This window comes from Anser anser (genome assembly GCF_964211835.1).
Source record: "Anser anser genome assembly, chromosome: 1".
NCBI lineage: Eukaryota > Metazoa > Chordata > Aves > Anseriformes > Anatidae > Anser > Anser anser.
The window spans coordinates 191,053,398-191,070,356 of record NC_139720.1 but is presented as its reverse complement, the minus strand read 5'-3'; the positions used below and the strand labels follow the sequence as shown (position 1 = coordinate 191,070,356).

The window sequence follows — 16,959 nt, the reverse complement described above, 5'->3', positions numbered from 1 at the left end:
TCTTCTTCTAGCAGCTGAAAGGTTAATGCCAGATTATAAATTGATGAAGAATCTTTAACTTATTAATTAATATTGTAAGATGTGGGATCTAGAGCTGGTTTACAAGGGCACTGGGTTGTTTCTTTTTAGATCTTGAGAAAAGAAGCAGCACATAAATACGTTTGTTTGGATTGTTCAAACTTCCTTGTTTTCCAGCTGAAGCACCTGTATGATCTTATATTCAAACTGAGAAGCTTAGAGGTAGGTGAAGGGGACATTGCAGAGGTGTGAAAGCATTGAGTCCCACTGTTAGGAGAGCTGATAGATGACCACTGACCTTGACTGGGCCTGAAATAATATAGAAAAAGATCAAAAACTAAACAGACTGATTTGTCATGAAGCTATCAAGCTGTAATATACCACTGGCCTGAATATTACTGACACGTTGCAGAGAGGATGACTGCAATTCATTTTTCTATATAATAATCAGAAACAAGGATGAGGGAAAAACTAGGAGGAGTTTTGGTAGTTTACCAGATCTACAAAGGGAAAGCATGTTAAAATTAAAAAATAATTCCCGTAGAATCATAGCATGTAACATAGGAAAGTGTTTCTAATTTTTCTTTACCTACCCAGGGCCTCAGGTGATTGTGACCCTAACAAATAACCAAAATAACCCTGAGCATACTTAACATGAGCTACTTGCAGAAGGAAATTATAGGTGATTCAGGACCGTAATAAACAATTGTCATATGATGTCAGAAGAAGTTAAACTTCTGGCTTTTAAAATCAGTCACATTCCTGTCTGTACTGGGAAAAACAGTAGGTCAGTATCACACTGGCATGTGCATCCTACAGAAGAAGGGCAAAGCAGAGCAGTATTGCTACTAATGAGGTTCATAATTTAGGGAGATAATCTCATTTTCAGTCATTTTATGAAGACTTGGCTTCATCTGTAAATCTGGTCTTATTTTCATGCGCTCTAACTGCATTTTAACCTGCTTTTTTCCTTTCCTTTTTTCTCTCTTTGCATGCTTTATTTCTTGTGTTTGAACATCAGGAGCAAAAGCGTATAGATGGCACCACCCGTGAGGTGAAAAAGGTTAGAAAAGCCAGAAACAGACGCCAGGAGTGGAATATGATGGCGTATGACAAAGAGCTTAGACCTGACAACAGGTTGTCTCAAAGTGTGTACCATGGAGCATCTTCCGAGGGATCCCTGTCCCCAGATACTAGGTCTGTTTACAACAAAGCTGCTTGTTATGCCACAGTTGTATGTTCAGAAGTACTGAGTAGAATTAGGTGTTTTTACAGGCTGGGAACAGTTAGACTAGACAAAACGTACATTCTGCTTTTTAAAGTTCTTCTCAAATTATTTTAAAGCATAAATAACATAAATTCTGTAATTAATGATTTTTTTTCTTCCTCAGCATCAGATGAGCGTTTTGTTGTCATAATTTGCCGTGCACTGGAACGAAATAAGTGTTTGTCTTATGTTTTATATTTGATCTTGACTAGCTGTAGTTGCAAAAGCATTTAAATTGGCTTCCACAAGATAACGTCAATGCCTCTTTCTTCATGACTACTTTATCACATGTTACGCTGCTGATAGTTCAGTAAATATTTTTCTGCCATCAGTCCAATCAGGCATACTCTTGCCTTTAATAGAAAGCTTTAACGGGGGAATAGGCTATTCAGCTTTATCCACGTTCTGTTTGTCTATAAGGCAAGCTACAAAACCAGATGCAACATTACTGCTTGCGATATTTCTCTGAGGAAAAATCTCTGCTTAGAGAGAAGCAGCAGAATTCATCTGCATTGTGTGAGTTTCCCTTTGAGCTCAGTGGGAGTTAACTTCTCCTGACGTGTACAGAAGTCTGAGTTTGTTCACTGAAGCTGCTCTCGCTAAAGGATTTTCCGACATTTTATTTCTCTGTTTGTCAAGGTTAATTGCTAGCAGTAGCGTTAGGAATGAACGGAACCTAGTGGAAAACTTGGACAATTTATGTTTAAATTGTTGAATGCTAGGATGAGAAAACAACCACCACCGCAAAAGTATGCGCTAATGTCTTAAGTCTGCTGTCCAGCTGAGCTAAAGAATATAAAAAACAAAACAAAAACAAACCTCCTCAGATCTCTGTAAACCTCATGTTTCCATCTTTGTGAAGATGAATAATATTCCAACCAAAACAAAAATTGTAAAGACAATTTCTGCTGGTGTTTCAATGTGTTCAGACTCCACTCTCTCTAAAATCTTGTAACCACCATTTTTTTTAAAGTTTCTAATGCAAAATGTTGTCTTCTGGTTGTTGGTCTGTGATATTTCATTAAGACTGTGCTTTCCATAGGTTGATCTGAAAAGACGACATTGATGTTCCCCTGTGATATGCAAGATGTGGATTTTTATTATCTCTGAGCTCTGTTTTTCACAGATTTAAAGTCTCTTTTTGGGCTTAACACTGTGCTTCCAGGGTTCCCGAGTTTAAATAGTTACATTGGAATTATTTGTTTTTCTAATCTCCCAACAATGTCAAAATGCATTTGACTATTTGCAGATAGCTGTAATAGTTGCGATCTGTAGGATTTTAACAGCAACAGTTGTAAAGATGCATCGTTACGTTGGGTATAGATTTTATGGTATGATGGATATCTGGTGCTTGTTGTAAAACTTCAAGGGCTTATAAAGTGGAGAACTTTAAATTTCAGTGAAACAAGTGTCAGTGGTTAAATCCTGAAATCTATTTTACGTGCATGAAAGGTTAATTTTGTGACTAGTACTGAGGTGGAGAGAAGGCTTTCTGTTGTATCTTGGGGTAGGCTCAGTTGTGGGAACTAAGCTATGAAAAGCATGATGCATACAGAAATACTGATTTCAGAGAGGTTTTCAGCTACTGTGTGAGCAGTGTGTAATGCTTCTTTAGGACCTTATTTGTATTTCCCTATGTTGTTTTTTAATATTAAAAAAGGCTTATTTCTCCTAGCTTGATAATTGTAAAACTTGCACGTTAAAGGTTGATGTCCAAGTGTCCAGACTGCGGCGATTTACAATGTATTTGTTATACTTATTGTACTTTAGAGAGAGAAACACAAGCTGAATCCAAACAGAAACCAGCAAATTAATGTGAGAAAAGTAAGAACAAGAAAAGAAGAGTGGGAGAGAAGGAAAATGGGCATTGAGTTCATGAGTGACGCAAAGAAAATGGAGCAGGCAGGAAGCATGAAAGAGGACAAAATGCCCAAAGGGTTTGTCATTTTGTTTTACTCAAAGCCCTGGCTTTTTGTTGCTTACCTTGCTTCCAGTCTTACAGATAAGTGCATCAGTTTACTGTATTCACTAAAAGCCAGGCTGCACGATTGTTTGTTACTAATACAATACAGCTCTGTGCAGTAATGGGACGAAGAGATCCTTTTGCTCCCTCTCTTGGGCTTATTTGACAGAGCATCCTAGACTTTGTATCTTTATGAACTCTCTGCTCAACTAATATTTACGTTTCCCAGTTTCTCTAAGCCTTTGCAACAAAATTATTTGTGCAAACAAAAAGCATTTTCTAACTTTTGAAATTAGTTTTCTCTGCTTTGGTAAAGTATATTCTTCTGCATAATTGTGAGTGCTTGCAATATTGCTTTCCTTTTTCTGCTGCTGCTGTTAATGTATTAAGACCAATCTGATAAGCATTATCACTTCAAACAATGGACTGTCAAAGTCATCGACCAAAACAACGTGCTTCATCGTGACTACTAAAGAATTGTAAAACCTGGATAACTTCTTTTCTTGTGTTTTTAAAGTCTCCACTATAATGGAGCATTGTGCATGTGGTTAGTACGCTGAAATATTTAAAGCATTAAGTTTTAGTCCTTTTATGCTGACTTGTCAGACTAATTTATTTTCAAGTCATGTTAAGCTGAACCATGATTTTTTTGTTGCATTTGTTCTTGTGCTTTCCAATGGACTTAGATGGGAATGGTGCTTGACAATCAGGGAGTCCTGCTGCAAGAGAAAATAATTCTGCTTATATTTTTAGGTTTTCTTGTGAGCTGTTTAGATAATGCCATTACACTTACATAATCTGTTCTTCTACATCCATTTACTTTAATTTTAGGTCCCATGCATCTGATGTTACAGATTATTCTTATCCTGCCACTCCGAATCATTCCCTCCATCAGCAGATAGCAATGCCTTCATATGGAGCAGGAGATGGTCCACAGTACATGGGAGTATCCCAAAGCCATGAGCATGAATACAGACCACCTTCTACCACAGCACGACATGCTACTTTAAACAGACCTCAGCAACCACCTCCACCTCCACCCCAGCCTTCAGATGGCCAGCATAGCTCAGTACCTGTGGTACCAGCAGAATATGGGTAAAACTCCTGATTTACTCCAGTGAATTGTTGACAGAGCTAGACAGATGCATGTTTGTCATAACCATCAACATCAAATGGCATGCACAAAAAAAAAACCAAGTACCTTAGTTATTTCACTGGGGAGAACAGAACAAGTTTGATGCAATTTGTATGTATGAATTGAATTTGAGTGAGGAAATGGGAAAAGCAGAAATAATTAGCTGTATATTGAATGTGTTGAAATCAATATATTTGTAACATATTAGAGGGCCCTAGTATAATTTAAAAAGGGCATAATTTTCCTTTATAGTAAAAAGTAGTCACAACATAAATTGAATATTTTAAACTCCAGGAAAGGTATAGGAAAAGGTATTGCTGAATGTGATTAATATGACCATTTTTGTGCTGCATCACTGAAATGATTTTAAAGGAGCTTATGCTGGAACTGGAAGGGATCCCTTCAGACACAGAATCAAGTTCCCTACTGCCACAGACGTCTTCGTAATTCAGTTTATGCACTTATCAAACTCCTTTGTAAATATTTTGCCTGAAAACATTTTGAAGAAAGGCTTGCTCCAGGGTACTGGTTCTCTGATAGCAAGAAACCATTTATTTTCTAACTAGTCTGTACCTATTTTTTCTTTTGTCCTTTTGCTCAAGTAACTTGCAATTTCAGGTCACAACCCCAGCGAAGTTGTATTTGTTTTTGTCTGTGTCACTTTGAGCTAAGCCAGCCAAGCTTTTTCAACCTCACTTGATGCATCCCGGAATAGCATTTGCCTGATTAATGACAATATCATGCTGTAGATGACTCAGTAATGCTATGAGTGACTGCTCCAACATGCATTTTCTCTGTTATTTCCAGTTTTAGCAAAAATACTTGTGGTTAGTCCCCAGGTACATGTCCACTGGCAGTGTATCACTGCTGTCAGACATTGACATCTATTGCTGAATGTCATTAACTTTACTTCATCTCCTGTATCTAGTTCTTTACCTACTTTATTACTCTTATACTAATTCTCCTTTTTTTTCTGTTTAACTCTGTTAATGACATTTTAACAAATAAATTAGCTCTTCCCTGTTCTCTTACCTGCTTCTTTAAATTATCAATCAAATTTACCAATTTAATTGAATGATGCTTAAATTGATAAACTTGACTAAAGAAGCACATGAGATGCATGATAGACTCTCGGGTAAATGTTTCCATTCCTACTTTCCATTTTCCTCCATGCCCATCTCTTATCATCTCTTAATGTTTGTTCCAAGGTTGTATTTTATGGAAGTGGTATGCATAGTATACAATTTTCTTGGTCCCTTCCTAATCATAGGCACTGTATATAATATTTTTATAGAGTAGACGTTTAGAAACAAATATAGATGTATAGTTAACTAGGCAGGAGTAATAAGATAATTCTGTTTTTTTTTGTGGACTACTGAAAGGAGGTTGCTCTTTACTACTACTTCTGCTTTAAATTTCAATATTATCGATATTTGATAATTTACATGCCTGTGATCATTTACATATGTAACACAACACTTGAAATTCCTCTCAAATTTTTGGTTTGAGTTAAGGCTGGATGAGAGCAGTTTAAGGGGTGATGATTCTGTAAATCCTAACTTCTGATGCATTAAAGATTTTTATTTTGTTTTATATAGGATGGTTCCAGCTCAGATGGTGGATTATTACAATCCTACAGGGCCTCCCCCTCCTCCTCCCCCCCCAATGATCCCTTCAGCACAAACGGCGTTTGTGAGTCCCCTTCAGCTTCCTGTGCCACCTTCCCATCCCGGACTGGTGACGGGCTCTACATATGCAGCTACTCATCCTCCTCCTCCTAGTGGGCTTGTTGTCACTGCTCCTCCTCCTCCTGGCCCACCTCCCCCCCCTCCAGGCCCTCCTGCTGCAGCTTCATCCCTCTCTTCCTCCCCCATGCATGCTCCTCCGGCTGCTGAGGCAAAACGCCATGACGCTGCACAGCCGCCAATAAGTGATGCGCGAAGTGATCTTCTTGCTGCCATCCGAATGGGTAAGAGAATGCTGAGTCTTAGCTATTTCTTTTTTTCAATGAAAGCACTGCATTTTCCAGTAATCTGAGCTCAAGGCTTCTCTTCCTAGTTAGGCCAAATTTAGTTAAGAGAATTAGTTGACCACAACAGGTACCACACACATATTCTAACATTTGTCAACCTTGATCTGTTTCTAAAACCTCATGTTCCAAGATCTGCAGCTTTGTTAAAAGCATTCTAGTATTTGTGTGGACATAAGAAAATGAAAATGGTATTTACGTTTATCATGTAGAACTTCCATTAGAAGTACACGGATTTTCAGTTCTGTTCAGAACTGAGTTATCCAACACCAGGTTTCAGCCTAGTGATTTTTAATCCATGACTAATGGCTATTCCCCACTTGGATTATACTACAGAGCTGTAGTTCTTAATGGTATTTCCAAACACTTGTGAGAAGTGTCGTCTTCAGATCAAAAGGATATGTATTGGATATAAAGGATATTCAGTCTTGAATATTCACTTTTAACATATTGTTGGCAATTTTAGAAGTCTAGAAGCACTTAGACTCTGAGCATGGATTCCAATCTGCCTTTTTTTCTCTCTCTTCTTTGCTTGGGAAAACTCTAATTCAACGGTTCTTTTGTTTTTCTTCCTGAATATACTGCTAGAACACAGAACTCACCAATAACAACGTGAAATTAAAAAAAAAAATCTGAAAAGTTAATTTGGGCGTATTTGTCTCCACAGGAATTCAGCTGAAAAAAGTGCAAGAACAACGCGAGCAAGAAGCAAAGCGAGAACCTGTGGGAAATGATGTGGCAACCATCCTTTCAAGACGCATCGCTGTGGAATACAGCGATTCTGACGACGATTCAGAATTTGATGAGAACGATTGGTCAGATTGAACCTGCTCTAAGCACACTGGCAAGTTCACGAAATACTTGGCTTCAGTGATTGCTTTCTTAGCACGATGTAAAGCAGGATGTTGACATGTATTAAGGCTAGTGATTGAAGTGCTAAAATTGAATTGGTATTATTCAGAATGCTGTAGCTTAGCAACTCTGGTAATAATGTGATTATGCTTATGCAGATCAGAAACTTGTCTTACTTTCAGTATTTACCGCATAATACTTAAGTGCCACTAAATGTAGCAAATCATGTGCTGCGTGCAAAATACGCTGCAGTTGTTGCACTGTTACAGAACCAGCATTTTATTTTACTTTCCTGATCTTAAGGGATAAAATATATTTTTTTGACTTTGCATCTTACTCTTTCAATTATGTAAACAAGTTGGGTACTTGTGAATTGGTCTGCTTGTTAGCTTTTGAGGACAGTTAACTGTATGACTGGGTGAAGTGTTGAGTTCCATAAATACATATCTTTTAGCTTTTTATTAGATGCTAATTATGCCCATGTTAAAATGCAGCAGACAGTAACTAAATACCTACTTAGTCTATTTTTAAGCACATCTGGGCTTAGTTTTTTTGCATACAGATTTAATTTTATATAACTCAACCTTTTTTAATATTAAAAATGTAGCAGATGATGAAATGTATGCTTTGAAGAATGAATCCACGTGATCCAAAATTAACATGTTATGAGCAGACTGGACAAATTTGTAACAGCAATAGCCCTAGGTTGCTGCCTGCTTGTTGGGTAGAATGCTGGGAAGCCTCAGGTAGGTGGTGAATGTGTGTCTGTATCACAAAAGAGGGTTAAAACACCTGTACAGCTTTTCAGTTTTATGATACGGATCAACTAGACACAAAAATTTCAGGATAGACCTGATTGAAGCCACGTGGTGGTTGCAGTGTAGAAATGTTATGCTGATATTGCTGAAGAATGGAACTCTGCCAGTCTACATCTAGCAATCAGATAATTTCACAAGTATTAAACTTGGTCCTTATGCTTGTAGGTACAAATATTTGTAAATGTTTTGTTTGTTGATTTGTGTATGTATAGTCATGACAGATTGTTTTCGGTTTCCTGTAGCACATTTACTCAAAACTACCATTACTTTGAATGTATTTCTTTCCTAGTACATTGCATTTATGTAACAGTTACTGGCAGATAAAGCAGTTTTAATGGCTGTTTAGGTACTGTGCTGTCTGTGTGCATTCTTTTTCTCTTTCCCTTGGAACAGTGGCTGACATAGTCTGCTTTGGCTGTCTGTTTTCTTTAAAAGTAATTCATATTTTTTTCTCAGTACAGTATTAAAATGTTCTTTTTTTCTTTTGGACTGGGAGTAGGGCTGCTGCTTTGCCTAATAAGGCTTTTAAAAATGTATTAATAAGAGGAGAAATATCTTTCGTTAGCAGGTTAATTTTAATCTTTGTAACAGAAGTCGGTGTAATTCCAGGTCTAAACATTTGGTAAAACTCCTTTGTTCTGTGAGGCCCTGTCTGTTCTTAAAAATAACAAAGAAAAAAAGTATATGAAATGAAAACAAACAAAATGAAATGGAAGATCATTATCTAACCTCTGTTTACACAATTAACAGTTTTTAGTCCTGAGAATGTAACAGCCTAACAAAATGTTTGCATGCAAGCTGCTGGCGATTTCATTGCTGTTTAATCTGCATTTATTTTTTTTTCAAATTGTGATGGTTGTTTATATGGTAGGGTGGCAACGTGCTGCCTCAATGTAGGTGTTAAAGTTTTATCTTATAAAGTACAACCAATCTCTGCATAATGCAGTCTGCAACTACAGTTCCTGCTAATCAGTGGCAGCTGAAGGTACTCATCTCAGTTTGCTAGATCTGTTCTCGTCTTTGCCTTAAATACAAAGCTGACTTTTGCTTTATTTTGTGCACTGGAGTCTGAGGTCTGCGTGTCCACAGAGGCCGTAGCTTGATGCTGGCTTTCACTAATGCACGAGGGATGGTTTGTTCCGATCATAACGACGCACTTGCACGGTGGTTTGCAAAATGGTTCTCCAGATGAGTCGGATCGAAGCGCGACTCAGACTGCAGTGTTACGCTGCTGTACAGGTGGGGAGAGTACTCTCAGTATTCTTTTAATACGTGTTGAAATATATCAGCAGAAAATTCTTTCCATTCTACTGAAATTTGATATGACAGAAGATTTATTTTATGAGCACAGAGGCTGGGTGTATCTGAAATTTTGTAATTTGTTGTTTTTAAATAATAAACATTAAACAAGCAACCAGTTGTGACCAGTTAAGGTGGTGTAGATTTTTCAGTCTGATTAGCCAACCTGTTTTTCTGAACCTGCTATGTTGTCATTTTCCTTTCAGCATTAATTAATAAAAATGTGAATTTAGTGATGTAAACTAACCATTCTAGGCTGTTTTTATCAGTTTTATCATACTTTGGGTTGTGAATAAGTAACAAATATGAATAAAATCTCACTTTTGAGCCTGTCTTTCTTTCCTTAGATTACTAAGATTTTACTACTAATCTTTATCCCTTTTTGTTGAATAACATAAATGAAAATAGAACACTTCCAAATGCTGTCTGTGATCCCAGGAGCCACAGTTTTATTGGGACATAGGCCAGAGTCCGCAAAAACAGACTGCATTAAGGCACTGCTGTGCCTAACTAATGTTTTTTCATAATCCACTTTTTCTTTTTTTTGCAACCTGGATTAAAACTATGAGTGAAGATTCTTGGCTGGTGTATACAGGTATTAATTTCCCTACAGATAGGTTAATTTTATTTTAGGGAAACATGAAGCAGCACCTTGGCTTTCAGAACAGGGCAGAACGTATCAATGGTATTAGCAAGCCCCTTTCCCCCCACCGTTTTTATAAGGAAGAGTCTGTGTCGATTAATGATACCAAGCACACTACTGTAAAATGCAAGCCCATGTTTGCCTACCACAGAACATTTGTAATTAATTTTTTAAGTAGAGTTGAAGCCTCATATGGTAACAGGATAAGCTTTTCCATCATGCTGGGAAGAACTCACATAAAACAGTTTTGTAATCTAGTAGCCTAATTGCATGTTAAACAAATTTATTTGTGCATTTTAAACTTAGTTGTTCCCTGGAAAAATGAATTCATTTTTACTCAGAACTGAGAATTCCAGTCCCTTTAGTGCATGTTTTTTTTTCCTGATTTGAACTTAATTCAGGTAACTGAGAGCAAAGACACCAATTCTAAATACAAACTGAATATATGGACTTGCAACTCTTGTTCAAAGGCTACTTTGGTAAAGCCAGCTGATTCCATCATTTAAACACTGTAAATACTCATTTATCAGTTGGACTGATGATTGCGCTGACAACATCACTCGGCATACTGTTCTCTACAGCTTTTATGGTTGTCTTTTTGAATATTAAAGGGTATTTCCATGCAGCTAACCTGACAGACCAGTTGGATTTTCGGTATTTCAGATTTCTCAGTACCAAGATGAACTGAATGGAGGAGGAGAAAATCTTTATTGTAAGAGAGGTGCACGCGGTTTCAGAACAAGCTCAAAACTGATCTAAGTTTGTGGTGTGTGAATGGATTCAGAAGGAAAGGAAGTGAGTCCTTGTTGGAAAATCGGTTCTTGTGATGCATTTTTCAGGTGCTGCCTCGTCATGTGCTGGGCATTGTTTTTAATACTAAAGAGGCGTTCCCTTCCACTTCAAACAACACACCTAAAGAATGCAGCAAATGTGTTACTTTAAAATATCAGTGTACGCTGAAGGGGGTATAAACCTGATACTAATGGAAATTCAATGTAAGTCCTGTGTCTGAAAGCTATCCAAAGATTACTCTGAAAACTGTACAAACAGAGCTTCAACCTTGTGTAGTCTGCTTTGGGGAAAGTTTCTTGCCCTCTGGAGGGCAGCCAGCCTGCCTCATTAATTCTGAGCGAGTTTGAGGGGTTTCTGGTACCAGTACTTAGGGCCGTACACACACGTATGTACAAGGAGTTTCTGCAGGATCTTGTGGCAGCTTTGTGCTCATGTACTGAAGCATTATCGATGTGCTTGGTGATGTATGGGGAATGGAAATCAATGATGATCCCTGCTGGAAGCCCTCAGGCCCTGGCATCAGCCACAAAATAACGAGGAATGCCTTGGGAAGGTTGTTCAATGACGAGCTCAGTTCTCTTGGACATTCAAGGAAGCGTGGGTACTTGGAAGGACTTGCTGTAGGTTTCCAGTCAAACATCATCTTTCTTTGAAGAGGGGAATAGAAAGAATGGGAACACTAGAAAGAAAAATGTTAAGTGCAGAACAGGGAGAAGGAATTTCGTATTTGCCTTCTCTAGCAGTAGCTGGAGGCACAGAGTGATTTTTTTCATGTGCTATCCAATATCTTCAGATTTCTCTGGAGCCATACTGCGTTCTTGTCCGGGTGACACGGGTGTGTGCTCGTATGTGGGGAAAGCAGTCTCATATGTTTGTGCCGAGCTGGGCTTTTTCTTCAGTGCCGTAAGAAAACAAGTAGCCTTTAAGATTCTTAGCTAAATATAGTAGTCTCTGTGGAGATTAATCCTTAATGTTGCGGATAAATAAAGAAGTTCTTATCTGATTAGCTGGAGCAGGAGGTACTTCTGTGCTTCGCTCCTGGGGAGGAGGTCACATGCAAAGTACTTTGGGGATTAGGGCTGAGGGCAACTGTTCCTTAGAGGTCTTAGCAGCTTGTCTTCATTTTTGTGTGGTATGAGTGTGTTGCTGAGAGAAAACGCTGAGTGACTTGGAGAGACAGCACATCTGCCTTCCTGCTCAGCGATCACTCATGCCAATGCGATGCAGGTTAAGGGAAGGAAGAGGGCTGGGAATCTGGCAAACTTACCCTAAAGCCAATTAATAGTGGGGCATCTGTCCCACCTGTCTTTGAGAGCAACTCTAGCAAGCAGGAGCCCTACAGAGTGTACTGACGGATATGGCAGAACTCACCTAGCTAGGTTTTCTCCAATTTTCATGAAAGCTGTGATGCCTTAATCAGCCAACTCTGATTAATTCTTCATTCAGTTTTCAGAGTAATTCTGCTGCTAATGTTTTATTTCTCTGGTAAATTTTCCAGTAAAAACTTTCTAGTCCCTTATCAGTTACCTTTCTCTGACTTGCTGAATTGTCTGCATCTCTTGCTTTTTACCCTTAAATTGGATGCAGTCACCAACCCTTGTAGAATTACCTTTGCTTTTCTGAAGTTATTAGCCCGCTGCTGATTTTCATCAGCAGCCTGCCCCTCTGCACCCTTCTATTTTCTTCCTTCTGGTGTTCTTTCAATAGATTGTGTGTTATCAAAGATACTTCATCGACTGCTTCAGCAGGACTTTCAGTTTGGTTGGGTGGCCGTGGTTTCTTTCCCTTGAATAGATTCTTGCTATCTAGCATACTTCCTAAAACTTTTTCTTAGGTTGCTTTCAAGTAGTGTGCTGAACAGCTTCTGATTTCCAGATGTCGTGGATGTTACTTCTGTATTTAGGCAAGAAGAATTTTCTTTTGTGTGTTTCATGTTCTTCAAATGGCTGCTGAAGGGTGGTGGTTTCACACTGATGGGCAGCAGAGCCCCACTACAGCCCCTCTCTCATTCCCCCTCAAAAGAAGAGGGAGAGAAAATATGTTGGAAAAGGGCTCAAGGGTTGAGATAAGGACACCTTGCCAATTACTGTCATGGGCAGAACAGACTCAGTGTAAAGGAGATTCATATAGGGACCCCACTGGCAGACTGGAGCAGTGAGAACTGAAAACAAAACCAAAACCACGTGCCCCCCATCCACCCTATTCTACCTCCTCCCCCTGAGCCGTGCTGGGGAATGGGGAATGGGGGCTGTGGTCAGTCCCTGATGCTTCGTCTCCACCGCTCCCTCACGGTCCCTCCCTGCCCCTGCTCCCCGTGGGGTCCCTCCCACGGGATGCCGTCCTTCCCGAACTGAGCCTGGGGGGCTGCCCACAGGCTGCAGCTCTTCCAGAACTGCTCCCACACGGCTCCGTACCACGGGGTCCATCCCCCAGGAGCAAACTGCTCCAGCACGGGTCCCCCACGGGCGGCAGCTCCCCCCAGACCCCCTGCTCCTGCGTGGGCTCCTCTCCACGGGCTGCAGCTCCGGCCCGGGGCCTGCTCCTGCGGGGGCTCTCCATGGGCCGCAGCCTCCTCCAGGCCACATCCACCTGCTCCACCGGGGGCTCCTCCACGGGCTGCAGCGTGGAGATCTGCTCCGTGTGGGACCCGTGGGCTGCAGGGGGACAGCCTGCTGCACCAGGGGCCTCTCCACGGGCCGCAGGGGAACTGCTGCTGCGTGCCTGGAGCACCTCCTGCCCTCCTGCTGCACTCACCTTGGGGGCTGCAGGGCTGCTTCTCTCTCAGCTCTCGCCCCTCTCACCCAGCTGCTGTAGCACAGCAGGTTTTTTTCCCCCTTTCTTAAATGGGCTCTCACACAGGTGCAACCATCGCTCATGGCTCTGCTCTTGCTAGCAGAGCTGGCCCTTATCTGACGTGGGCAGCTTCTGGATTCTTCTCACAGAGGCCACCCCTGCAGCCCCCCACTACCAAAACCTCTCCACATAAACCCAATACAAGTGTGAAGCGCTATGCTTTAGTTTCCAATTTGAAATACTGACATATACTGAGGTTTCCATTATTTATAAATGTCAGTGGTTCCTGGGAGCATTTGGAGTTTACTTAAAATCTATGGCTCCTGCCGGTTGGCTCATTGCTTCTCTCAGTGATGGATCACTGATTTTCTTTCACTGTTGAAAATCACCATTGTGACATATCACAAACCCTTCTTACAAAGATATCCAAGATCGCCTTCTTTGTACCCACCTAACTTACATAAGACAAATTCTTATCTGAAAAAAATAGTTATATTTTATCTCATCCTCTGTATTCTCTTCAAAACCCCTAGGGACTGTCAAGTCACCCTTTGCTTTTTAAATGATTTAAGAGCCATCTTCATTCTTTAAGTTGACATAATCTGTCTAGAAAACTGAATTTAGGTCTACCACATGCTCCAAGTAAAGGGCATTCCATCCCTCTCCACTGGCGCCCCTCCTGACCTATATTCCTTGATATGTTTCTAGAATTTATATGAATTATTTATATGGCATGATAGATTTACTTCATCCTTTGCTGAAAGAGATAATAAATCCTCACTTTAGGGATTTCTAAATCTTGTTAAAATATACCAAATTGGGAGGCAGCTGCTAACAGCTACGGTTATTTGAGATGAGAGACACGGAGGGTTGTCTAGCTTTTCTCTTACTGTAGCATCTAAGAAAAAACATTTAAGTACAGGATGCCTCAGTTAAATGGGGACAATAACACCATAATTCCATGGCATTCTTTTTTCTCTTAAATGGCAGGTAGGAAAATAGAGATTTTAGGACTGAGATGGGGAAGAAGAGAAAGGCCAAGATCTTTCCTGTGCTAAAGAATAGGTGAAGATATTTCAGTGAATAATTGATGACACGTTGTATTTGTTTTATTTTATCTCCATACAGAAATGCCCTCTGGATGGTGAGGCTAAGTTTTAACCTTCTCCCTGAAGGTCACCTTACATATTTTATTCTCTTCACCTCATCAGTTCCAGTATGGAATGACCTTTCCTTTCAATCCAGCCATCTGTGTGCTTCAGCTTTTATTTCTTTCATTGATCATATGAGACGCGAGAGTACAAATAGCACTGACACGCTGCTGGCCTCGCTACCCGATTAGGGTGAATAGATTAAGATGACATTTAAATAGTAAATAGATCTTTTTTAAAATTCATGAATACAGGAATTATTAAAAGGAGTGTAGTGAACCAGGAATGTTTTCTGCTCACAAAGTAAAGCACGGAAAATCAGGGTGGTAGGATATTTAAGGAATATGTGGGTAAAATGTACTTCCAAAGCACAGTTCAATTTTAAGGCTTCCCGTTGTGAGCTTTGCACAATTGCTGTAATTACCAGTCTGCTGCAGGTATCGCTTCTGTTTTGTTGGGCTGCAGCCATTTATTCCCACCTATCTGTTTGCTGAATGCTGCCGGGGATCCCAATGCTGCCCAGGAGATAAGAAGTGAAAAAAAAATGTAGGCTCAAGGAGAGTAAGTGCAATGGAAATAATGGAGAAGTGGTGAGAAGGTAAGAGCAAAGCTGACCCCTTAGGACATCTGACATCTTGGCGGAACAGAACCGAAGTTATCGGGGCACCATTCATTTCTTAGAACAGAAGTTAAAGACAGTAATGTGGATTTTGGGGGTTCCATCTCTTCAGATACGTGGTACTGGGGACACTGTCACACCTAATCACACTTAATGCCTCCCATTTTCTCTTTGGTGCCCGATTTAGACAGACAGACAGACAGGTAAAGAGAGTCCTTGATAACGTTATTTTCCTTCTGCTTAAATTGTTTTGAGATGTATGAATGACAAGCACACTACTGGAAATAGGTGAAACTGCTGCTTAAACATCTGTGATGTCAACTAGCAGGTCAGACCGTGTCCGTGTTACATGAACCTCAGAGAACGTGTCTGTAAATTCGAGCAGGGAGCACTGGTCGGCACTACGGACCTTTCAGGAGTTCTGCTTCATCCTGGTTTTAGTCTGGTTCTGTGAACAAAACCCAGAGGGAGCATGTCTGAGGCTTAGCTTCAGCTGGAAGGAGTTGAATTCATGCACTGCTCCATCACGTGGATTAAGGGATGGCGAGTGGGATGAAGCAGGAGATTTGCTTCAGAAGCACTTGTGAGCCAAAATATTGGTATGGACAGTGCCCAGGAGGTGGCTGTGGTAAGTGCATGACTGCCAAACAGCTCCGTGTCGCAGCTCTCTACACTTCCAATACACGTTCACTCTTGTCCACTAATACCGTCATTCCTCACCATCGTATATCTCTAAGTCTGGGAGAGGCAGAAACCTGCATCTTCACACCCTGTGCCTCGTAAGGTGAAGAAGCATTGCTGTCGTGCTTCTGAAAGCCATGTGGTGCAGCAGAGCTCTCCTAGGCAGCTCGCGCGGCTGCCTGACCAGGCAGCTTCCCCGGTGCTAATCCTAGAAAACGAGCCAAGTAGGATTAACGAGATAGTGAAAACCTTTCATCCGGCCATTGCGTTTTTGAGTTTGATTCAAATACGAGGCCAGATAATGAAGTAAGCAGGAAATACCTGAGCACAGTGTCACCAGCTAGGAGTTCCCCGCTCAGTGAGACGCTGCCGGACCTGGGAGGGGAGCGAGGGGTTTGACTCCCACTGGAGCTGGGAGAGGGCCCTGGCAGCCTCTGCCCTGCTGGAGCCTGCCCAGCACCTGGGAAAATGGTAAATCTGAGGTTCATTCACTTCTTTGTGCGATGTTATTAAAGACTTAGCTTGATGGAGAAGGGAAGTGCGAGCAGAGATCTTCCCTTGAGAGTGATGGACCCCACACTAGGCTTCTGTCTTCATCTCATTGTACCAGAAGCCTTAAAAATCTGCTGTCAGGAGAATTGGGTGCTGCTGTGATGTTTCTGTCCCCTGCAAGCCTTTACACCAGACAAGAGGAGCGGTATTTCTGTAGAAGGCTGCTGACCTCCAGTGGACAAAAGGGGCAAGCCTCGGAGTTTATTCTAATTAAGATTTAGCTGTATGAGACCCCAGCCAAGAGATGAAGATACGGAGATTCACGCTGTTCACTGTTCCCCAAACTCTTAATGCCTGTATTTAATTCTACTACACAGCCACAGAGTAAATATTCCTGTGTAACTTGG

General features: G+C 40.7%; 1 protein-coding gene and 1 long non-coding RNA gene across 6 annotated transcripts in view; one reads left to right on the top strand and one right to left on the bottom strand.

Annotated features, from left to right (window-relative positions):
- WASF3 (WASP family member 3) overlaps nucleotides 1–9,708 on the top strand; it is a 66,078-nt gene extending 56,370 nt beyond the window's left edge. For 2 of the 5 annotated variants that reach the window (XM_083821647.1, XM_083821648.1), the window contains 4 exons: nucleotides 1,040–1,215; nucleotides 4,080–4,343; nucleotides 5,982–6,352; nucleotides 7,080–9,708. In XM_083821647.1, coding sequence (XP_083677773.1) covers nucleotides 1,040–1,215; nucleotides 4,080–4,343; nucleotides 5,982–6,352; nucleotides 7,080–7,237 — 969 coding nt within the window. In that variant the 3' untranslated portion in view covers nucleotides 7,238–9,708. Of the gene's footprint in view, nucleotides 1–1,039; nucleotides 1,216–3,055; nucleotides 3,223–4,079; nucleotides 4,344–5,981; nucleotides 6,353–7,079 lie in introns of all 5 variants that reach the window. The other 3 variants (XM_083821646.1, XM_083821645.1, XM_083821644.1) reach the window with 2 other exon arrangements.
- A 1,436-nt stretch (nucleotides 9,709–11,144) lies between these two features.
- LOC310893101 lies at nucleotides 11,145–13,624 on the bottom strand. The gene is made up of 2 exons (XR_014578711.1): nucleotides 13,571–13,624; nucleotides 11,145–12,830 (listed from the first exon to the last, which is right to left on the bottom strand). It is a non-coding gene; the product is annotated as an uncharacterized lncRNA (long non-coding RNA).
- Nucleotides 13,625–16,959: the final 3,335 nt, after the last annotated feature.